The sequence below is a fragment of the Sparus aurata genome, chromosome 16 (genome assembly GCF_900880675.1).
Source record: "Sparus aurata chromosome 16, fSpaAur1.1, whole genome shotgun sequence".
Classification (NCBI taxonomy): domain Eukaryota; kingdom Metazoa; phylum Chordata; class Actinopteri; order Spariformes; family Sparidae; genus Sparus; species Sparus aurata.
The window spans coordinates 10324620-10349857 of NC_044202.1; the positions used below are offsets into that span (position 1 = coordinate 10324620).

A 25238-nucleotide genomic window follows, 5' to 3' on the forward strand; every position below is an offset into this window, starting at 1 on the left:
CTTTGTTCTTTCCCATGACCGCTTTGTAATGAGTACTGAATAATTCATCCTCCTCTCCAAATGTTACAGTGACCAGGACTAATGGATTTCAAACAAGAGTAAAGGCTAAAGGAGAGGAGAGTGTTTATAACATTGTAAATTAAGTGACTATCGTGGCCTGCATATTTGGGATTAACTTCCACTATTCACTTGATTTTACTACTGAACAAATCATTGTGGGATCTACCCCTCAGTTAATCATCGATTTCCAGGTTGATACAATACACATGTGCCTTACTAACCCTTTAATTGCACACATCTGTTGCCAGTGAATCATTTTTGAGATCCGGTTATGTCATCTGTGTTATCTTAAGATACGTTTTGTGAATGTAGACAGCAAATGTGGGGCTGCTATGAGGCTGGAAAATATTTCCAGCAGAGGCATAAAATGACATCCCAGGGGTCCAGTTGTGGCCGGAATTAAAAAATGCTATGATAATAACTCCTGGGCTTTGTTGTTGTTCCATAAGGAGCGTACATAATGGAGCCTTCGGTTCTGTGCAAAATGATGTTTTTGTAAATGTCATTTGTGGCTCAAATGACTATCTTCATGACCTTCATGATCATACTTGTGGTCTAGATGTCTGGGGGAGGCTTATGCTCCTCATGGGCGCCTGTCACCGTTTTAGCAGACTGATAGATTCTCTTTACTATCCCATTCCTCTTTGGTGACATGCCACATCTATCATGTACCCCAACAACTTTGCATAAATCAAAAGCTTAAAGAGTTGCTGCTGCTGTGAGGATCAACATGCTTGAAACTGAGCAACAGCCTCTGTGATCATGATCATGCTATCATGGTAAGGATGAGTTGGAGGTCATTTTTTAATTATCTGCCTTTCCTTTTAACTTTCCTTTTAACTTAGATTCTTGAGGTGATTTAAAATGACAAAAAATCTCAGTTAAGTTTATTGTTTCAGTGCACAAAGCCCTTTTAGTCAGCAAAAGTTGATTGTTTTGCTGTAAATGTTAACTGTTGGTCAGGCTCTACAGTTTGACATGTTTGTCATGTAGGTGATTTAAGAGATAACTGATAACAATATATAGGATATTGTCATAGCACACAGCCTTCAGATAGTCATATTCATCCCTGCTGCCCATGAAGCAGGGGTCCTAACTTAACAGTGACAACCTGTTTAATCAAACTCAAAACATTTTGTATAGGTTCATATTATATTGACCTTGCTCTGCAATCCTCAGAAAACATCAGGTGGGGCTTTAATCCTGTCTGAATACAATACATACGTGGTTGGAATTGTGAATGTAGTCCTTACCCAGTCCGTAACGTACATTGACACACACACAAGCAGCAGCACACACTCTCAACCATAAGATGTAACTCTGTTTTTCAGTATATGATAAGATGTTTTCCCTTTTGAAACAGAACAACAAACAAATGCCTTTTTTGAGCCTTAATCTTGGTAAAAGTAGACAGTGTGTCAAAGCTGAAAGAACAAAGCGCCCTGCAACATAGTACTGCACGGTGCAGTCATTTTCTCTGCTATTCAAAAAATGTCTTCAGCTGGTATAGTCCCAAAAATATATTTTCTCTGACTCGACCCATCAGAGCCATGACGGTAAAACTTGTCCCTTTTCTTAAGGCTTTCTTAAAAGCTATAAGCAATATTTATTCTTGGATAGCTGAAGTGAGTTTGGCCGTATTAAATATCTGTCTCTCCCTCCATATTAAATGCAGACAGGGCTTCAGTAAACCTCATCTAAAAAGGAACAGATGGGCCAGGAAATGAGATCTGGAAACAGGCCTGAACTGTATTGCTTTGATTCCCTGTTTGATTTCACTCTTTGGACTTAAGGTAGAAATTACTGGAATGACTCACTGATAGTATTCATTCCAACTCCGCGGAACATTTCAGTAATAGCTGTGAACAATCTCAGATATTGGGATATTAGATAAATTAGTTGAGTAGTTGAATTGTATGATTTTATTCAGAGATTACTGATATCAAGGAACCAAAAAGCCAGACCACCCAGACCAGAGAAACGAAATTCTGTATTTTTAAAGTGACCATGATTGATGGAGGATAATGTTACAGAAAGTTGGATTTAGTTTCAGAGGAAGTATTGCATAATAAATGAGCAATTTTGAAACATTTCCTATTGAGGATGTTTCAAGATGTAGACAGACAGGGCGTGTACTGTATGCCTCTTTGATGAACAACATATTTGACTTCATCTGAAGCATCACACACAGTTTGTCAGTAACCATTTCTTTCTAATACTATGTGACCCAGGTTTGACACAGAGGTTTAAGGATTTCCATGCACACGAGTTTAGGTCATCCTGAAGAAAAGTGAGTGTAAGTGTTGAGGAATGCTCTTTGTTACGACCATTGAAATGGCGACGCATGCTATTGCGTGATGATATCCAGATTAGGTTGTTATGAAGTCTTCGTTTATTCACACTCTTCAGAGTTTTGGCACTTACAACATGTTTTGTATGCATTTCATCTCTTTCCAAATTCAAGCTGAGAGATTGCCCTTCAAAATGTAATGACCTGACATCATTTCTCGCCCTTTTTTGTCTTTCTCTCTCATTCATTAATTTCTGACTTTGTCTTCCTTTGAAGTTGAAAATAAAAATCTCAACGCAAGACAACAAAGAAAGAAACCACGAAAAAAATGTAATCTTGTCACTTTGAGCCTGGCGGAATCACGCAGAAACAATCAGTTCAGGTCTTGGATAGCCAACAGGGACGGTAGGCGGATTGGTGTAAAATTCGTCCCATAACATCACGGCAGGGGGGAAGCCTCAGGTTGGTGCCCCACTGTAATTAAATATTTCCTTGTATCCGTGGGCTCTGGCTCTGAAGGAATGTCTACTATGCGTCTGGGGACCAGCCTTGAATAGCTGGGTTATTAAGTGCTCCATGGAGCACTGGGTGATGGACGAGCTCAGGGGGTCCTAATGTGGAATATAGGCCTCACAAGAGACCTTGTGTTTTCTCCCAGGATGTGCACTGGAGCAGGAAGCAAGATGGAAAAAGGAAACACAGTAGCCTGCCTCTGTGGAAAGTGTGATTGGTTTCCTTGCCACTGTATTTGATGATGATGACTTTCATTCCTTGGTTTCTCTTCATAGGACACTGAGATGTATTACTTATTTTACATTGTGATTAGTACTGTTGGTCTGAAGCTATTTATCACTTGCTATATGAGAAAAAAATACCCTGCATTTCAAAATCGGGTTCGAACTAATTTAAAATGACATGTAGTTTGTGTCGTCGTTGATCCCCCATCTGCGTTGAAAATAATGTAAAATAACTAGTTTAGTTTACTGACAGGTCAAAAGAACATACACTAGCTGATACTAGCACTAGGCTTAAGACTTGGTGAATTTGTCATTAGGCAGTTTTGTATTGAAAGCTGCTGGGGAGGTTGAGGCCTTCATGAAGCCACATTCTTTCAACATTCATTGCCTCAGCTTTTTCAGTCGCCTTTGTCCCTCTTTAACCTTATCTCCCACCTGACCTTTATGTTCAGTTTTTTCTTTCTCATCTTCTTACTGACTGCTGCTCTGATTTATTTTACTAAAAGATAACTTCAGTCTTCCTGTTACTTCATTAATCAACTCCTCAAGCTGCACTCTTCACCTCATACATCAAGGGGAAATGTCACAGTGATCAGTAGCGTGTTTGCACTGTATCATGAGCTGTCAGCAGAGCATCTCATCACCCCTTAACCAAAAAAGTGTTGCTGTCTCACCCTATTACAGTTCAGATTGAATCTTACGATTAAAGTCAAGTTTTCTGTGATCTCAGTAGAGGAGATCCAGGAGATGAAGGAAACTAGATAGCTTGGATTATATTTCAATACATATATTTAGGTTGAAAAATATGTTTATGATGTAGAATTATCATAGTGTCATAACATACAGATAGTATACATATCATACCTGTTAAGAAAAGTTGTGAAGTACATGTCAAAAAATTAACTTGTTTAACATTCAGTTCAGCCTCATTCTTTAACTGAATAATTTCCGAGCAGCTTTGATTTGAACAGAACTTAAAGACGCTCTGGTGCCTCAAATGAGAGTTTTCATTTTGAGTGGCTGACGCACATGATTTGTCAAGCTTTCAGAATCCTTTTAATGTGTTGTCCTTGGGTGAGTGTTATAATTGGATGGATAACAGATGTGACTGGAGGCAAGAGGCAGCTATGTTTTAAAAAGCTCATTTGGGTTTTGAATTCTTACTGTTTTAAAGGAGCTTGGATGAAAGGAGCGGCTTGACTTTCAAAAGATCGTCAAAGATAAAGACTAGTTTTATTATGAACATGTGGGTAAAGCATGGTATGAACACGAGGTTATATTAATGTCACCCGAGTGATAGTTACGATGATTGAAATTCAGGCAAGTTCAGTTTTATTTAATGTGAATATAACTACTTTTTCAAAAATTATTCCTGATCTCCTGATGGTGTAGTCATTTTAACAACCAGTAGCAGTACCCCATGCATGTTCCCACTGTGATGGTTTACAGCTATTAACAGTGGTGCATGACTGTTTATAGGGGTTATAATTTATAAATACAAAATCAACATTCAAACACACTCCAGTGGCATAACACACAAAACAATGTGCATGAGGAATTTTTCCTGCTAACATCTTGCTCAATTGCCATCCAGCCGTGACAGCCAACTAGATTGGTAAAATATTCAAATTAGTACTTTCAGTCGAGAATTTGTGAGACATGTCATCTAAAAGTTCACTGAAATGTGTCCTTGATTAAAGCAAAACTGTGAAACTTACTTCTGCTGCTCGCTGATTAAAAATCTTTTCATGGAATGAAGATGTTTAGGCGTTTGGGATTAATGTCGGCTTGATGAAAATCAAATCAGAAGCTGATATAAATCATGCAATAACTTTTATAGTAACTCGGATTTCAAAAACTGCTTTGTTAAAGTCTGTAATAAATATTTTATTGTTGTATGTTTTGCACAATGCTCTATTGTGTCCGTGCTGTCGTGTTAAACTAATGGTGTCTGTATCTGTTGTGTGAGGAACTTGTCTCTCCCGAGGGTTGAACGAAGCTGATCTCTATTCTATAGCTATTATTCACCATGGTATATGCACTCCCTTTTACTATCAGTGCCTTGCCACTGCCTGAGTGTTATCCCATCTGAGGAGCCTTGTACACAGCAGGCACTGTGTTTTCCAACCCCTGAATAGACTGTAGAGGCCTTTGTTCCGGGGTGGTGCTGCTAGTCTAGCCAGTGCCGTGGTTCATTCCAGTGACAGCTTCTTTCTGACGATAACAGTGTGTTCCAGCGCAAGCAGAGTGGGAGCAGCTCTAAAATGGACCTGTAATCATAGACCCAGACAGAGAAAAGTGTTAGACGTGCCCTCAGACGACAGCTCTAATAACAAGCTGCACCATTCAACCTGTGAGGCACAATCTGAATGTTTACCTTGCAGGATAGTGTCCTTGCTACTAAGGTACTAGACTGTTCTCTAGTCCAGAAATACAACAGGCTATCATTTCAGGTTGTTGTTGTTTTTACCTCAGGAGATGAGGTTGTGAATTATGCTGTGTGTTACGTCATCTATGTAGTTGTATGTCAATTATTTCTGCCAAGTTAATCAAAGTCTTTTCTTAGAAGACATAAATTAATCTGAACTTTCCTAAATGTACACAAGGTACATTTATTGCATTAGTGCATGAGGCTGATAATGATTATTCTGTTTAGTTTGGCCATACATATATGAGCTCTTCCTTTAGGTCATTTCCGGCCCTCAGCCAATCCAAACAAACAACAGTGTACACAATACTTTGTAGCCTAGCACTTAGTTTATTAATATTTTCTACTGTTAATGATATCCACCTGACAATTAATCCAGTCTAGAGTCACAATTTCATGTGAACCGCCCTCACTTTTTTGTCCCCGTATGAACCAGGCCAGGTGCCAGCTCCTGCTTCTCAGGTGTCTTTTGCGCCATGCAAATGAGATTGCCATGGTAACTGTGTCTCCTTAATGTCAGAGCACAGAGCTGCTTGACTGCAAACTGAAAGGGTCTGATTTGTCAAGAGATCCTCAGCCCACCTGGCTGAGATAGAGACTGTGACATGCTTCTTTGAAGTAGGACAGATGCGAGTCAAATGATTAAAAACATCTGTTATGCTTCACTAACAGGTCATCCTTAAACTGTAATCAGAAATTGTAATATAAATCTGTTTAGCAACGCAATCACAGATTGCAGATGTAGCACTTAAAAAGTTTTCATAGTTGCATTTCCAGACCTCTGGAGTCAGATATCTTCTGACACTCAGAAATAAAAGAATTTAATGATCATCCCCCTATAACCTGTTGTTAAGCATCTGGAATTGGTGTTTAAACATACAACCACTGATAAAGAGTATGCAGCAACATAGCTGTTTACATCTTAATTGATAGTTACATCCATCATAAAATCCTCAGTGTGTTATAAAACATGTATTGACTATTTATATATAGTAATTTGAATAAGAATGAAATATCTCAAGAGCGCTCTGAGGTAATTTCTTATTTGGCGCAAATGTCAACTGGGTCTCAAGTAAAAACTATGGATGTTTTGGTAGAAGTAGCAAGTACTCATTTGAGAAGCTGTAACAAGCTTAGGGTTTACATTTTACCTTTAAACTATTCATGGATGATAAAAATGGTTGGAAATGTAATTTCTTTTGATTGACTAATCAATTAATTGACTAATTGTTGCGGTTCATATGCCTATGATTGTGTACCCATCTACGATATACAATCCTACAAAATTCTATCTTGTGAATTAGTTACTTAGTCACTGCTTCTTTTTGGGTGGAACTTGGAACAACAGGCCATTCGAACATTGCAACATGGTGCCTCTCTGACTGTACAGTTACACATTATCTCGCATATCTGATGTTATCATCTGTTATTCTGTGGATTAGATTTTTCATATCTCCTCTCAAATGGCCCATTCTGCTGATTCTTATCATATTTCTGGCATGTGTAGTTAGATTTTTGCGAAGCATCAATGTTGACACGGGGATTAAATTGTATTATGTAAGAGAAAGGAAGTTATTAAAGTTATGCCCATGCCGGTGGTCCAAGCTCCAATATTTTTGCATGAATTCCACAGTTTTTCCATACTTGCTATGGCATTGGTTGTACTGGAACATATTTGTTTTCATAATCCTTTATTCAACCTTTTACAAACACTTGTATGCATTCATAATCGACAACCTGCACACTTCTCACATGATCATTTATGTTGTTAATGGTTTTGCTAAAACCCATCCTAGCGCCCACATTTCTCTTTTAACAACCGCAGCTATGATAATATTTCCTTGAGGGAAAGCTGATCCTGAGAGCGTTTCCGCTGTGATGTCCGCAGTCTGCGAAATGGTACAGTACGAGCTTCCCTTCAGGCCGCAGCACTCGTGCACAGCCAAGCACAACAAGCGACTGATCCACTGGAGGAAGTGAGAGCATGTCACCATCAGAGCATGAGAAAGGGGTAGGGCAGGGACCCCAGCATGGCCTTCCTCTGACAGCACACATGGAAACAATGGCCTTGGCAGCCTGTCAGTGGTGGTGGCCTTACCTTGTATCTAGATATATTATGTAGCCAAGTGGTGTTTGCACATTCTCATAAAGTTTATTATGCTGTACCATTGTGTTCAGGGTGTGAGTGCTCTGAGTGAAGCAAGTCGGAGAAGTGTGTCCAAATACTTTCACATTTGATCCACTTAAGTTCAAGTACAGGGAGGGAAAATGTGTCTTCATCCATCTTTGTATCACTCTGTTCAAGAATTCAAGCTCAGTGAACACAATCTTTACTCACCAATTTATCATCAGAATTAAACGGTAGAAACAATTAATCTCACTGTTGTTTTGACCAAAATTATCCCAGTTGTCAACACAACTTTGAAACTGTTGAAGCAAGTACTTCACCCCTAAACATTTAACATAATAACATTTAGTAACCTGAACTGTCATTATTCTGGTAGATTAATCTGCAATGGGTAAAACCCTCAGACACATGACACATACTGCAGCAGTGAAACTAAACAAAACAAACAAGCATAAGGCCCACTGCCCTTAATCATGATCGAATTGACTACTTGACCACTAACTTTGGTTGATGCAACTGGTAACTATTTCACTTCTAGTATTGATTGGAATTTCATGGAGGAATGGTGTTTGGAGTATTGTCTAGTTTAATATTAGTTTAGTTGAACTGTGTTACAAGATGCAATCTAGACAACACACTTACTTTGAAACTGGATATTAAATATTGATATGAGGTATAATGTCATCATGCCTGATGTGAAACAAATATCCTCCTGTCTTCTATTATTAGTTGGTGTATCCCAGCTTGCCTCTATCATTTTATTTGTTTGATAATTGCTTCTCTATTTTTTTTTCTCTGCAGCCACGGCATGACTCAGTGGTTAAATTTAACATGAGAGCTTATTGAGGTTTCATTCAGTTGAAGGGCCTGAGTATACATTTTCTCGCAGTTCCCTCCTTGATTGTTGTTTCAGTACAGCCAGCGCCTCTAACTTTCCGTAATCGTTTAATATGCAGGGGAGCAACTCAGACAAAGTGGGAGTCAACAGCTGAATATGAAATTGATTCGAGAGGCTCAAAGGTGTCTGGCAGGTTGATTAAGACCTCAGTGTTGATGCGTTAACGATTTTGCTCCACTGCCTTTAGACAAAGGAACTCTTTCACAATTGTCAGTGAAATTTCATACTTAAAAAAAGATAGATATCCAAACAGTTAACTTAGATTGTGACTAAACGTGAAGTGCATTTTCCTGTGAGCCATTGATATTTTAGTATATTCAATGTTATGTTACTGTTGTAAGCCTGGAGTCCGTGTGATTGTTTTGAAAGCAGCCTCAGAACAGACTTGTATATGAAAAATGAATATGCTACGGCAGGAACCCCTCAGGCTTGGGGTTTGCTCTCATTCATATACATGGATTTATTTATTTTTTCATATGTTATCTTGTACAGTGTACTTCAGGGGCAAAAATATACACCGTTGAGCTTGGACCTGAGTGGCTGTTACACTATAGTGTAAGACTACTGTAACTGTATTTTCAGCTTGTTCCATTTCCCTACTGTGACTGATTGCTCTGCTTTAAAGTAAACTTTGTAATAAGCACAAGAAATACGTTTCTTTTTACACAAACTGTGTGTGCTGGTTAAGCTTTTCACATAGGGCTGTGGGTAGTTATCATTAAAGAAATGCCAAACATTTGCTACTACTTGGCTTTTTGCCTTCAGTGTGAATGTGTAAAATCTGCAATAGTCCCAGGTATATATTAGCTATAGCTATGATGGAACCTCAACACTCTGGCTTGTTAATACTTTTCCATCTGTGTTTGTTGAAGCAGCGCTTGAACATCGTTCAGTTTGTGCTAAGTTTGAAAGCAAAGCTGAAGTAAAAGATGTTAAACATCTTAGCAAGTTTACCCACATTTAAAAAATATGCATACACATGCTAATTTGGGTGTAAAAGTGGTATAAGAGAGATGGATGGTTCTTCTTGAATACTTATAGTGTGCTTGAGGGAGTCTTTTATCTGTCAGCTACCAGTCCTCCTCTTACCAAGTGAGAGCAATAAAACCCTATTTCAACTTAATCACTTGGGGAAAGTTAGTGGTTCTGCGCTGTAGTCTATCATCTGCCGTGACTGTAGCTCAGAGACAAATTATTCTTGCTGGGAATTGGATGACCCAAGTTTCTTGACTCCTACCCATCAACACACTGGTTCATTACATTCAGCTGTCGTTCTCTTTATGAAATTTTCTGGTTTCGGGAGCTTCTATTAGCCTCCTGTGTGACCCAAGACAGATCTGATCAATCACTTCATCTGTTTGTCATGGCAGTGGCTGTCTGTTTGAATAAAAATAATTTCTCAAAGAAAAGATTAAACAGAAATGATTGCCAGTCTGCCTGTATTGTATCGGTCTGCGTCTGTCTGTCTGTTCCACCCCTCAACCTCAGGCCAGCACCTTGAGTATTAACTGCAGCTGTCTAAATGGATACACAAAACATCTTTCCCCTCTGGGGAGTTTGTTTACAGAATGAATATGTCACCTGACGTAACACTCAGCCCTACCTATATTTTCAGAATAATTTCCAGGGAAAGGTGTGGTAGATCTTTCACAGCACAAAACTGAACAAAAAGAAAACTGTAACATGGCAACCAGATGGGATGCTCATGATTTTTGGATGAATGAGAAGAAGAGCTAAAAGCAACATCAGAGAAAGTGACCCGTACACTTCCCTCTTTAGGAGATGACACAATGGCAAATGTGGGAGAGCGGAAGCAGAGGTTCACCGCCAGGGTTAAAAAAGCAACACAGGAGATTCTTGCCTCTGAGAAGTGCAGAGGTCCAGCAGTCCAGATACATTATACAACTGCACTTTCATTATCTCTATGGGAAGAGTCAAAGTAAGATATCATGAGAATAAAACTAAAGGTAATGTAAAGGTGATGCTTGGCATTGCTAGACTAATTTGCAAATGTTTATTAGTCTGGATCCTATCATTTAATTTCCGGGGTTGTTATGGATTAATGCTGACCAAAATGTCTCTGGATGTAATTAGATAGGTCTACAACCAAAAAAAAAACAACAAAACAAGCACTACAACCAATCAGAGCAACGTGTGATATAGTGCTTAGCAACACATGCCACTTGTTCGTGATGTTTGGTTTGTTTTTTAAATTACACCTAAATCACAGCCAAACATTACCATAAAAAATATTTGTGACAACATTTGAGGGAGGAAATTGGCTATGCAGTAAGATAATCCTGATTCATATCTTACCAGCACTGCCTAGATTGACAGTTTGATCAGAGGTTTGTTAGCTTGGTGTGTTGCACTGGATGGAACTGCAGACGGGACACAATTGGAGAATCTGTCAGAGCACATTAAATATGGGTTTGCATGTGGTACCTAGGCTAATTAAGCTCAGGCAAATGGATACTGAGGGCACAATGATGATGTCATGGGGTAAGGTTTTGGCACTGTACAACAGCTTTATTAGTTACTCACCATGTGGGACAAGCTCTTAGGTCATATATAATGAACTGCTTTGAAGAATATGCAGGCAACAGACTTTTTCAGGATTGTGCAGATGTTATCAACCAGTTAATGATGATTGTTATTGCACAACCTCATAAAACTCCACCCAATAATACCTTATTGCACAGTGTAATGCCACTGGTTTGATTGTGTTCTGGTGTATTTTTCTCGTGTGAATTGTTTAAAAGGCAATACCTCCATGCTTGAATGCAGTGTATTTTGTTGCCGGTGTAAATGTAGTCCGCACTGTAGTAGAAGAAATAAATCACTCTCGTCAGGAGAAATGAGTTGTGTCCAGCACAGTGTAAAAAAAATACTCAGCAAATTGTACTTTGACAAGAACAATATAACCAAGTGTTTATGTTCTCCAAAGCAGTGATGTGGAAAAATGTTGCTGAAACAAAACACAAACTCATATCACAGTATACTATATGTAAGTGTATTGCACACATTTTGACAGGATAAATATAAGTCCATGTTTACAGGGTTTGTCTGTACATGGTTAGGCTGTCTTCTCATAGGAAATGTTATCATGATCTCTGTTGCTGTTGGCTCCAAAAGTGAAATGTCTATTGTTAATAGATCCCTTTGTTTCCACCGCCCTCAAAAGGAAGCCTGTACATCTGCTCAACTCTCATCTTGTGACCTGAAGTGTCCAATTATCCTAACCAAAACTGTCACACGTGGACAAACAAGCTACAAGTTACACATAAACCTGCAATTTTGGGTTTGTGTTAATCATTTAAAAACACATCTCCGTTTTCTTTCCACAGTGACAAATAAGAAACCCTCCCACGTATCCATCACAAAGGTCAAGCAGTTTCAAGGATCGTCTGCCTTCATAAAAAGGTCACAGTGGACGGTTGACCAGCTACGGCAGGTCAATGGCATTGACCCGAACAAAGTATGTAATTTCTAGTCTGCTTTAACTACTGCTACTTTTTGGAGCACTTTTAGGTCAACCTGATAATTGCTGATTTAAATATCTTTTGTCTGATTTCTTTCACTCATGCCTCTCTTCTGCTGGTACTCTCTCCAAGGACAGTCCAGAGTTTGACCTGACGTTCGAAAATGCTTTTGACCAGTGGGTTGCCGGCTCAGCAGGAGAGAAGTGCACCTTCATCCAGATTCTTCACCACACCTGCCAGCGCTACAGCTCAGCGCGGAAACCAGAGTTCATCAACTGTCAGTCCAAACTGCTGGGGGGTAAGACGGCTAATGAACAATCTCTGCTAACTGTCCTTCATCAGTATTTCTATTTAGAACAGAGTGACTCTGAGATGCCAGAGTTGCTGCTGTCTCACTGTGCTGTAAGCCAGTTTGAATCTCATTACGTATGATGACAACCAACACCTGCTGTGTTTGAAAATGCATGTTTCTACCTCGTACACAGCATCTGCTTAGTGCTCTGCTGAAGTGAGGTCAATGAGGATGTCCAACAAAATACATCAGCTGTGAATCAAAACAGCTGTCACAGATGAACTAGTTTAAAGCACAGATAAATACCCAGTGCAACACTCAATAATTATGTTTCCTTGTTTATGTGATGTTGACACGTTTCATTGTGTGCCTGGAGTGGTTTGAGACTCATCATTTTTCAACTGTTTTCCACTTTTCATAATAACAGTAAACATCACAGTAAGAGCTGTAACATGCCCTTAATTATTGACACTGATTAAATCTGTGAGACTGTGTGGAAAAACAGTCAGTTGAAAGCTAACCCCTCCCTTTAAAAATAATGTTAATTTCATGCCCAACTAATACATGAAGACAGGCCCAACAAACAAGTCAAAACATAACAAATTCCCAAATGTTTTCAGCGTGAAAAGTGTAAACGCAAAACCACGTAATTGGTCATTTCCTGCCTGCAGATTGTGTGTTTGTTGTTACCCAGGAGGCGAAGAGCTCTGGTGCTGGTCGATGGTTTCCTCTACAGTGAAACCCAGTAGAGAATGTAGCATCCTGAGCAGTTTAATCAGATATTGATCTGTTTATCCCCAAGCTTCATCTTTGAGCACCATTCAACCTGTTGTATTATTCATGGAATTATTTATGGAAAATGCATCCTGAATGTGCCTCCTGCAGTGTGTCCATCTGCCTCACATATTCAAGAATCAATTTCAAGAAAAAGATGTTCTGTGAAAAGAAAAAAAAAAAAAGGTTCACCTTGCTGTATTGTAAAACTCCAACTGTTGCACCACACATCTTGCAGTGAACAAGTAGCATCACTAAATAGAGCCGATAATATGGAACTAAATTGCTTTCATCGAATAGCATTGGTAGCTGTTTGCACCTTGAAAGTTGGTTTGCCAACCATGCAGAGAAGAACAAGAAGGAGAAGAGAAGTGTGAGAAAGACGCTTTGTACAGTTTCAGAGAAACGCAACATAATTGCAATTTAAAATACATGTTCCACATGGCAGAGGTAGAGCTTTTATTCATGACGCAAAATAGAGAACGATTATTTGGGATGCGTGGGTGAAACTGCAGCTTCGCAAAGTATTACTTAACATAAAGTGAGTGGCAGAGGGATGATGCTGAGAAATAAGCTATAGTTACTGTCAAATTTCCTTTACTCATATTTTTTCCTAGTCTATGTGTGGGAACCTGCTCTCTATTCATTGATGATAAAGCTGCCTGATGTCTTTAACATTCTGTTATGTTGCCTTGACCTCCCTCCTACTCTGAAAACCATGTCCATATTTAACTTGCTTAAAGTCACCCTGGTGCATACTAAAGTCTCTGTACGTGTAGGTGTGAAGGTAGTGGTCTCCCAGAGAGGCCTGAACCTGGGGTCTTTAGAGTAGGATGGATTATGGAAAGCAAATGTTGAATCAACCACACGCCTCCAGTAAATCTGAAAATGCAATTTGGAAGGCCTGTAGCATCACTTAAACTGCACAAAAAATGAAGAGGAGATTATTGTGAGACATATAACATTGCCCTTGATATAAATGCAAGAATGGAGGTTTGTACCTTTTGTAGAAACAGCTACAATATTGATCATGCTGTGATAATACCATCTATGTCTACTGGGCCAAATGATCTGAAAATGAACCCTTGGCTCTCAGTGAGTTAGAGGATACTGTGTGGAGGATGAAAAAGTTGACAGCTCACCTTGCACGTTGTGACAGGAGGAACAGACGGGACGCCAGCCGGTTGCCAACTCTGTCCACTCCAGTTTAAGTCTCACACCAGTGCAAAACAAAAATCATGACGCTGCTCAGGTGTGGGACCATAACTGTGGGAGACTTGATCTGCAGAATCCTATGGGATGGCACCCCCCAGTGAACACAAAATATAGACAGTTATTGCACATAATTCTGGTGATACACTGTTAAAACACTCGAGAAGGACATGCATGTTTTGCTCTTCAAGATAGGGAGCACGAAAATATCAATCTTAAACTGTTTCCATGTGGTGATTATGTTAGTAATAGAGGTCCTGTCAGAGTTAAGATCCCTAAAATGATGGTTAACTGGCAGACAGTAGCCAGCTCATCGATGCATTACATCTGTAATGTAACATTTTACATTTAATCATCAGGCAGTTTGATTAAATCAGGGTTTTATCCAGAGTCTCACAAGGTTGTTAGGGTCATTGGAGAACATTTCAGCAAAATTCAATATTAGATTATTTCTTAATTATATCTGCCTCCCTTATCAGTCAGTCACTATCCATGTGCCTTGTAGCTTGTGCTAATGTATTCTACGTAAAACACGAGGTGAACTGAGTTTTACAGGCACACATATTTGGTCCTTGATGAGGCATGTAATTGGTCTGGAAATAAAAGCAGTTACTTTGCTAATTGCCTTGTTATCAGTGTCGACTTGGGCAGCTGGCCACACTGTTATATACGCTATCATACCCCAATTCCCACCTGAGCTTTTCTATCTCACAACATGGATTAATGAGGCAAATGTTAAATCAGTCAGCCTAAAGTGGATGCTTTTAAACCCTTAGCATTAGGCAAAAATGTCTCCCTGCAGTTTATGCAACATGCTCTGTGTGAGGGCTGCAATCAATGGATGGTTGAATTAATAATTAAACAGTAACCTGAGCTTCACAGTTTTTGCATGACATTCACAAAGAACTGAAACCTCAACACTTAACTCATGATCTAATAATCAAAAAACAGTAACCCCTCCGACTAATTTCAAAACTAAATAATGTTTTGAATATTATGGCTGACTTTTGATATTTTCTCACCACAGAGGACCAAGCTGTAGATTCAGTCATTTTCCGTTGCAAGGTCTATTTGAACAGAAAGAGGAAACAATTTGTTGCACACCAAGGTCATCTACTACGACGAGGTAAGCCGGCGTTACAGAATACAGTTTTTATGGCTAATTTAAACAAATGCATCCTCGACTAAAACATGTTGAGTTCCAGTAGCAGTCAGCTATGATATGAGACTGAATTATCTTGCAGAAAAAAATAATTTGAACACGTGTTCACTTTTAGGGCTGTACTGTAGTTAACATTTAGAAACACCACGCTTTCCCGTTTATGCTTCCCATGGGCCCAAGGTCAACATTCCCCTGGTTGGTGTTGTCACTGTGTGGGGGTTGAGTACATGCTCAAAGGGATTTCAAGTTCCCATATAAGGGTTATTTGAGTTATGTCCACTGTCCTTGCCCCTCACTGTCAGACTGTGTGTGCAGAGTCACCGAGTAATACTGTGCAGAGGTAAATCACACTGTGACGTACAACGTCCTGTTCTTTCCCAAATGAATATTAAAGCTAAGCCAAGGCTGTAATAATGGGAAATTGTGGCTGTTTAATGCATTATGTGATGTTGACAATCATCTGCTGATTTAAGCCATTTAGAGTAGGCTGTTCATGAATACCTAGCAGCTATTTTTCTGTCAGTGTTGGCAAAACTCTCTGGTACATTGAGGACAGGATGTGCCTGTTTGCCCTCATAGGTGTCTTTCTGACATGCTGGTTAAAAAAAGTCTTCGGCAAGGCACTGTGACTAAAACTACAGGCCGGCTGAGCAAGCAAGGTCGAGCCTTTCCCCTAATGAAAAAATGTCACAGCCTGTGTGATCTCGCTTTCTCTGAGATGTTAACCAAGAGTCATTCAGGCCACACATCAACTTCACTCCAACATAAAAGTGATTATCTGCGGGACGCATACATAAATGCATTAAAAGTAATCAAATGTAGTTCAAGCAGAGGGACCAGTAGCTAAAACAGAATAATTACTTTTTTATAATGGGATCATCTGTCGTAGACCTGAGCGCCAGATCACACATTTGAAATCAGCAATTGAGTTATAGCTTCAATTGTGTTTATGTAGGTCGAGCTGGAGATCGTTTATGACTGCTGATGCAAAGCAAATCAAGGTCCTGGATGCTGTTGGTGGTGAAGATGGGGAGAAGCGACATTGTGATATTTAAATGACAACAATAGACATATACAGTAGTGTGTGTATATACAGTTTACATTTTATGGATAAGGAGTTGTTTAAAAAACAAAGGGGGAAATGATGGCTGAATAACAGAGAAAAGGGGAGAACTGCCTTGTCTGAAAGGTTTGGGAGTGACCATTGAAAAAGGGAAAAGAGAGAGTGTGGAGGGAATAATTGCAGGAAGAACGTGGAGAAAAGTGATTGGATAAAAGGCTATAGAGAAATAATAGATGTGTGTCAGGAGTGCCGGAGGGAGGTGCCCTTACTGTTTGAACCTCTGCTATAGTTTCATTATGCTGCTGCGGATAATGTCAAGATTTGCATTAATTAAACTGCGGTGGGGTTTATCTTACAAGAGGAGAGCTGCGCAACTGTGTCTTTAGGCCCCTATGATGTTGATAACATTAACAATTTCTTGTTCATTTTTATCTAATTTTATAGATCATTCTTTTACGCATAATCCATTTGAACTGTCAATGAGGAGCATTTATATTTATAAGACTTAAAGACTTCAGACTTGGATTTGTTGTTGTGTTTTAAAATGTTATTCACATTATGATTAGCAATGTTTGCAGATGTTCCCACCTCACTCTCTAAAGTATTATCTTGAAGTTCTGTGGACGGACAACCAAATGAAACACACTGCTCATTTGAAATAAAAATAGAAATTCACTTGGTTTGAACATGGTTGCAAACATTTGGGATAAAAGTACACAACCAAACAAAATATATAAGCTTTAAAAGAGAAAAAGCCAATCAGCTTTGGCCTTCATACTGAGTTATTGTATTCAAATGATTTACTCAATAATTTTGAAGCCTCCACTTCTCAGAAAGTGCTGCTACTCACACACCACAAATGAAAACTCCATCTGTTTAATTTCAAAACAAGTTAAAAGACCTTTTCTTTTTTCCAACATTAAATCTAAGTGCAGTTTGGCTTTTGGTGGAATCTGTCAGAAATAAAAGTGAAATATGTAAAGGTTGAAAATATTGTTAATGTTTAACATGCTGAAATTGTGAATTTTGAATTTTGAATCACCCATAAATTGGTCTAAAATATATTTTTCTCCTTTTTTAAGTGCACTGAACTTGCATTAATGTGAACAGAAGATTCTCTATTTGACACTTTATTTCCCCTGCTGTTGACTGCTAATATTGACATGCTTTAGCACTTGTAATTAACATTAAGAAAATCTAATCATGTTGAATGTCCTCCCTGTGAATTGCAAGAACATAAATCTTCAGTAAAATAGGTGATGAGATGTTTTAATTCTGCCTGTCTCATATAATAGCAGAAACTGAGATGAAAAAAGACCCAGGTTGAAAATAACAGCAATTACTGGGTACTTCAGAGTCAAGAGGCTTTTGTATGTAGGTAAAGCTGTGAATGGGTTTGGGATCACTCACAGAAATCCTTAAAAGAATGTGTAATATATTTCTTTGGATGAATAGCTGCAGCCTAAAGCCCTCTTGGCAATATCTGGGTGTAAGGAGAACTATAAGGAGAATTTCTGATGGTACTTGTTGAAGTGCTGATAAGTAAGTGCTCCCTAATACTTTGAAGGGAGCGAGTCTCTTACATTAGTTTCTTAACACCCACACATATTATCCCCCACAGCATTACCCTAGCTGAGATCATACGATCCTGTTCCCTGCCGCTGTAGCATGTGTTGTTTGAATGGATTCTTTTTGTGTAGGTGTGTTTTGCTCTTGAAGTTAACCATCCAATCTCATCAATCCCATATGCTTTGGGAGTAAACTTGACTCGGCTGTCAGCATCTGGTGAAGTGTATCTGACGTGTTCCTGGTGATAACCATCAGCTTATTTTCTTTAGCCTGTAATCTAAGGCTTACAGCAGAGCTGGGAAAGATGGGGCTGATGTTGAGCGCTTCCTTGTTATGTACGTCTTTGTTCATAGTTTGTATTTTCTAGAGGACTTTGTTGTCAAAATACAGCTTGCCTTTGTTCAGTCTCAATTGTTATCATGGAGTATAGCAACAGAATTCCTACTGCATTGTTGAGAGAGGTGTGTACTAGGTTTGGTACTGTAGGTCAAGCTCAATCAACAGTGCAACAAAAAGCTCTTCTTTCAGATTTGCCAGGACAACGTTAACGTCATTAAAATGCAGAATGTGTTCTGTCTTCAAAGTATCATAAAAGAACCGCTGCCATCCCCACTGATAACAGTGATGGCTGACCAGCTCCCACTTTAAGTTAAGAGCCACTCAGGCTCAGGGTTTGGATCATAACGATAGCGCAACATAACATAATCTACTCCTACACATGTTTCATTCAGCTCCTGATGCTGCAGCCCTTTCATAAGCTCTCCAGAATGTCTCCACCCATCCTTCTCTGTAATTACATTCTCCACTGGGGGAGCCCACGCTGCAACCCGCCACTGATCTCTCAGAATGGAGAAGGAAAAAAGGCACCAGAGAAAAGGAAAGTGGTGTGCGGACAAATAAAAGAAGATGTTCTTTGAGTGCATGGTATGGAGGGGTTGTGAAGGGTGGGGGTTACATTAAGGATGATGGGAGTATTACTCCCCAGGCTCCTCTGGAGAAGCAGAGGATTAAGAGGAATCTGTCTGAAGGTGAAAAGGCCTTATCCTTTCTGGTGAAGCTCCACAGAGAAAGGGATTTTCTTTTTTACAGCTAGAAGTAAAGGAGACATGTGTTTTTCAGTTAATGTAAACCAGAATCCACATTTACAGTGTACAAGAATTACAGGGTCCCTGTTGTAGTTAAGAAAATACATGTTCAGATTGTATTGTGCTATTTAAAGTTTTCATTATATCGTCCTGATATATTTGTTATGTTCAGTGTGGCCTGTGGCATTGTGTGGTTCATTTACTGTCATCTCTGGAAAACTGAGTCTTGTGTTCATGTGTTTCCATTTCCTTTTGTCTGCACAGGTGTGTGTATGCACACCCATCTGTGTGTTCGCAACACAGATGTATCTCTACATAAACTGCTTTGACTTTATCAAGTTAACTTCTTTTCAAGGGAACACCAGCTGGCCTCGTTGTCTGCTTTTGGGTTGTCATATAACCCACTGCAGGAGAGCCGTCCCAATTATCTGTCACTCAGCCTACCTGCTCTGATGCCACGGGACGTACACTCACTATATTGCAATTTTCCTGTGGGAGTAGATAGAATCAGGCTTGTCAGGTCTTAATACAGACGGTAGCTTCATGCTTGGCTCGGCCTTTTTCTCCTCCTCAAACTCATTTACTGTATATGTGAGGACATAGAGCTTGGAAAATCGAATCTTGCTTATCTTTTCTCTGGGAGTTTGTTGTGTTTTTCTATTATTTCTCACTTATTAAAGTTAGGTACTGGAATAACCATGTTAAACCTTAATACCCTAAAGATATACATTAGAATAGACCAAATAGCCATCCTAATCATTTTCTAATTTGTCATTGTGAACCCTGCGGTGCTGCTTTGGTGTTGTAATTAAAATGACTTGTAAGGACCTGGATTACCACAGACTCAGGAAATTTAAGGTTTCAGTTCACAACTTCAAAACCAGTGCACTTTGCACAGACTGCCATCATATGCATCTACATAAAATGACAGATTATACCCCACTGGAACAATGCGGCTGTTTTGCCAATAAAGAGAACGCAGCAGGAAGATAGCTGCTGCTAGTCTGGTTGCTAGCGTGGTGCAGAACAGCAGCACACTCGACGTGTGGTAGATTAATGGCTTGTCAGAGGAAACATCCGCAGGGCTGCCACGGCTATCTGAGGATGTGTTCTCTGTCTTATATCCACTGCTGGGTCTCCAGACAACCACATATCCCCTCTGTGTTACACAGGAAAGAGGAGAGTGATCACAAAATTCAAGCATGAAGACAAGCAGTGCTGAAGGTCACTAGGAGTGACATACTTTCTTAAAAAGAGACATTAAATGTGGTGTCACACATGTTGCTGTTGCATACTTTGAAGTTTGAAAAGGTTAATTTCACTTGATCTTTCCTTGAAGTGAATCAGCTTTGAGAAATCTCATTAGCCAGCTTCCCACGTCGCACCTGATAGAAGACATTCATGTTTTTTGTCCTTCATTATTAACACTGATGCTCAGGGTCACTGATTAAACTACACCCATCTTATGTCACTGATTTATTTGTCACACCAAAGAAATAACTATTTCTTTTCCTCTTTTTGTCTTTTCACTCCTTTGCTATTTCTTCTTCACTTCTCCCCGCTCCATCTTTCTCCCCTCCTCCCCAAACCCTTATCTGCAGGTAACAGTATACTACACACAGCTGCAGACAGCGTGACGAGTGCCGTACAGAAGGCCAGCCAGGCTCTGAATGAGCGTGGCGAGCGATTAGGTCGGACTGAAGAGAAGACTGCGGACATGATGAACAGTGCTGAACAGTTCGCTGTCACTGCACACAAGGTGAGACAATATATTAGCAGGATACAGTAAAGTGGGGCTTACTACTATGCTTTGTGACATAAAGTCTCACCTCGTGTGTTACGGAATATCTAGTCATCATTTTACGTGCATCCAAAATGTCAAACATTTCACTTTAACACGATGATATTTATATAATTTGCTTCCTTGTGACTCTCAGCAGTGCCTCTCTCTACTCTGGAAAGATAATAGTTATTTTCTTATTTTCTTTCTTCCTCATTCACTGTCTTTTGTAGTTCTCTATAGGGTGTTCCCTCATCCTCTCTCCATCCCATATCTTTTTTTCTTCAGGAAAACTAATTGCATACTGTTTAATGAGGCTATTAGCATAATATGACTGTTTTTATGGCAAAACACAAGAAAAAAAAATCTATTGCTTTGTTACACGCACACCTGATAATGATCCTCATAACTGTCTTTCTAATAGTACACACAATATAAGACATGCCTGGGTCTGCAGCTGCAACATCAAGCTGTTAGTGTGCTGATAGACATGTGCTGTCTAAGAGCGATGCATAACACTGTGCTAGGGATGGTGGGATAATTGAAAGACATTTCAAGAGCCATGCACGGCCCTCTTACGGCTCACAGATGAGCTTCCCCACCGTGATGAATTACAAAAACTGTGATAAGCAGAGAAAAATGCCTCGGGTCTGGTGGTTTCAGAAGGAAATGACAGTAGAACCCCTGTGAAGAATCACTCAAGTGCCGGTGTTTCTCATCTCACTCGCTGCTATTAGCTTTCATTTTATACGTCTTATAACTTGTCATTTTTCCAGCATTATCATCAAAACTCAGCGCTGCATGTCTGAACCCCTACGTTAACTTTGACCGTCTGTATTTTATCCGTTTCATTTCTGTCTGAGGATGACTTTGATCATGGCTCGCCTAGGATTTGAGTTCTTCTTACTTTTTCAACTCATCAGCATGTATTGTAAGACCCCTGCACACAGTGTATTTTCATATTATAGCAAAGTGCAGTACTGTGACAGGGTCACCTTGACTCTTTTCCTCCGAGTTCAGTCCGGCAATCCTGTTTCTGCACCTCACTGTTAGAGCAGCCGATTCAGCTGCGCTGCTCAGTTTTAATCACAGCTCTTCATTTCTGCGTGATGCTCTACTGCCCCCTCTTGTTTGATCTGTAGAGTTCAGTTCTCATCATTCTACAGCAACAGACTCAAATCAACGTCCGTAGTCTTTATGTGTGTGATGCATGTTTGTGTGGATGTGTGCGTCTTCTGTTCTCATTTCTCTTATCTCTGTGACTTTATGTATTAGATTGGTGGTCATCTCTCTAAGGAGTCTCCAGTAGAGCCCATTAGAAGCTTTGTGAATCAGAAAAAATTAAGTTGCCTTGCCATTGCCTCATTCAACACCTGTATACAAGACCCTCAGCACCATATTTTTCAGTTTTTGCTCCATAGAATGTCAGAAAATAGTAAATACTGGGGATCAGTATTGACGCCTGAGGTGATGTCCCTAAATGTCTTGTTTTGTCCAGAATCCAAAGATATTCATTTTACTGTCATAGAGGAATAAAAAAGCTGGAATCAGAATTTTGTTGTCAATTGATTTTATAGCTGAAAACTAAAGGATTAATTGTTGCAGCTCTACAAATCTGTTTCCCTATGTTCACATGCTTGCTGTTGCATTTTACCAAAGTCTTTCAGCTCATAGGGTTATTATAGTTCTCATTGTATTGTCTGTCTTCACCCTCCCTAATTTTCTACAGCTTGCCATGAAGCACAAGTGTTAAACCACAGCCAAAACCAACTGGGGGGTGGGGATCAACAATCGCCAGTCGCTGTACAGGAGAAGGATTCCAGATTTTATTATTTTTAAAGATTTTAATATGATTACTCTTTGTTAACAATGTTAACATTTTAATGTTTTGGGTTATTTTATTCTGATGCATCTTCTGATGGTGACTAATCGGGGGTGTGGGGGTGAGGGTAAACAACGCTACGCATTGGATAACCACGGCCACTCAAAACACTTCCCCTCTTCATGTGCTCCAACACTAATGCGAGTGCACACATGCTGACAAGTCATTATCAGTAATCAGTCCAAGACGAGGAACAGCTCGTCTCACAGGTTATTAATTGTTGAGAGTTATTTATGAGCACTGCGGTGATTATGCAGTCTGATTTGAGTGAAGGACTATCTCATCACAAATATATAACACACACACCTGAAAATAGCCTTGACTTTCATACCTGATGCTTTTTAGATGGTACCCAAATAAATATTTTGGCAACACATTTGGGAGATGTGAGGTGTACACAAATGATCTCATCTGTCGAGAAAACAGCATTAACTCTCCCCCTGAATCAATAAATCCAAGTTTACTTCCCTCCTTTGATTCTTGGACATTGCAGTCCTTCGATCTGTTGTTCTCTTCATCATTTCAAACGTGTCCAAACAGTATTTGTCAAAAATGTTTTCAATATATTGTTTTGTAAACTGCATATGAGACTGATTGGAATGGTTTGGGTGGCAGACTATTTGAGTCCTCCCTTAGACTTGTTTATCATTCACGATCAACCAAAACTACATGGAATACAGTTGCCACCATTTTTGGAAGTGTACTTGAAGAACTCCCTCTTTTAAAAAAATATGCTTTTTAAGTGTAGTAATTTATGTTAGAAGGGAGGGCAGGGGCAGTTAAATAAACCAGCTTCTGCATTGTAAAAAGCAAAATATGTAATTCTTCTAGTACTATTATCTCAATGTCTGTAGAGTTAACTTGTCCCATGTACGTGGGATGATTTGAAATGACTCCCGGCTGTATCTCAACTTTAAACATTTAGTAGTCATACTTTATGCTTTTTGTAAAATTTGAGTTAGATATTACAATGATGTGTATACTGGTAGATAAATGAGAAACTATCTCAAATAGCAGCAGCAGCAGTGTGTAGTATTTTATTTTTGTGCCATTGCTCTCACACTGACTGTAACTTTGGCTTCCTCACACTCACAATCGAGATGTATTTGATTCCTTTTTATATTTTGAATTTTATAATTCATGATGTTACGATGCACCGACAACCTTATCTTGCAGAGCACTGTTGAGTTCATACTGAAACGTTCCAGTTGCCTAACTGTTTACTGTGCTTGTATTCCTCTCTTAACACTTTGGATGTTTTATTGTTTTAATAAAAGTATACATAAATATATATAAACAGTGTCCTTTTTATGACCAGCTTTAACCATTCCATCAAACAATGGAATCAGAAGTTGTAAAAATTTTTTGTCAGGTGTTCTTTATCATTGTTATTGCATTTATGTGTTTTACTCACATGGATTTTTCTCTACTCATAGACGATAAGCTACCACAAGCTCACAGGGTCGTTATGTAATTTTTCTCTGTCTGATGTGCTCAGTCTCACTTCATGCTTCAACGATGCTCTTATCACAATGATCACAATTCTCTATAATACTGTATGATGATAAATAAAGTCCAATCCACAATCCAAATAAAAATGGTTCTTTATTAGTGCCTTGTGCTGTTGATGTCACACCTCAGTGTTCATGCTGTCAAGCTTAATGTGGCAACCCAGGTTAACACTGCCTCAGGGGATCAGTGAAGAAAAGTGTTTTTAAGGTATTGGTTTCAAATTATTAAAATACTGCATACTTTGCACTTTAGAGAATAGTTTTAGAAAAGTCAATGTATGTTGAAGTAAAAAGTGAGGATTATTCTTATAACCTATTCTGACATCTAAATATGGCTTGTATCTTTTATCTAATTTGAGCTGTCTGACTTATTTAAAGGCTGTCTCCATGCTTACCTCTGCTGTCTTCTTTCACCAGGTTTGAATTAGTTCAACATTCTGTTTGAATTTAAATGAATTATTGTCGGTGAAGAAAGTAGGGATAGAGATATTACAATATGATAGTTCTGTCAACCATCCGTAGAGAACTGTGCATTACTAATAAAAAGTAATAAATGTCACTCTTCAAGTTGTGCCAAATGTTTCCCCAGTACTACTTTGTTCTTTATTTGACCAATATATTCACAAAGCATGCAGTTGCACTGCAGTCAAATTAAGAGTGTGTGCAACAGCTTTATTTGAGATTGCGCTGTTTCCTTTCCCCTGCAGAGGGCACCGTGTGCACAATTTACCATAAGGCAGCAAGTGGTGATGACTCACTATAGAGAAGACTAAAAGGTAAAGTGTGTGTGTGTGTGTGTGTGTGTGTGTGTGTGTGTGTGTGTGTGTGTGTGTGTGTGTGTGTGTGTGTGTGTGTGTGTGTGTGTGTGTGTGTGTGTGTGTGTGA

The 25238-nt window shown here is 39.2% G+C and overlaps 1 protein-coding gene across 2 annotated transcripts in view; it reads left to right on the plus strand.

Annotated features, from left to right (window-relative positions):
- The window catches only part of stxbp6 (syntaxin binding protein 6 (amisyn)), a 60543-nt gene extending 36093 nt beyond the window's left edge, over positions 1-24450 (plus strand). The window contains exons 3-7 of one of the 2 annotated variants that reach the window (XM_030444040.1): positions 11889-12019; positions 12156-12321; positions 15329-15427; positions 20782-20939; positions 22690-24450. In XM_030444040.1, coding sequence (XP_030299900.1) covers positions 11889-12019; positions 12156-12321; positions 15329-15427; positions 20782-20939; positions 22690-22713 — 578 coding nt within the window. In that variant the 3' untranslated portion in view covers positions 22714-24450. The remainder of the gene's footprint in view (positions 1-11888; positions 12020-12155; positions 12322-15328; positions 15428-20781; positions 20940-22689) is intronic. The other variant, XM_030444041.1, reaches the window with a different exon arrangement.
- The last annotated feature ends 788 nt before the right edge of the window (positions 24451-25238 follow it).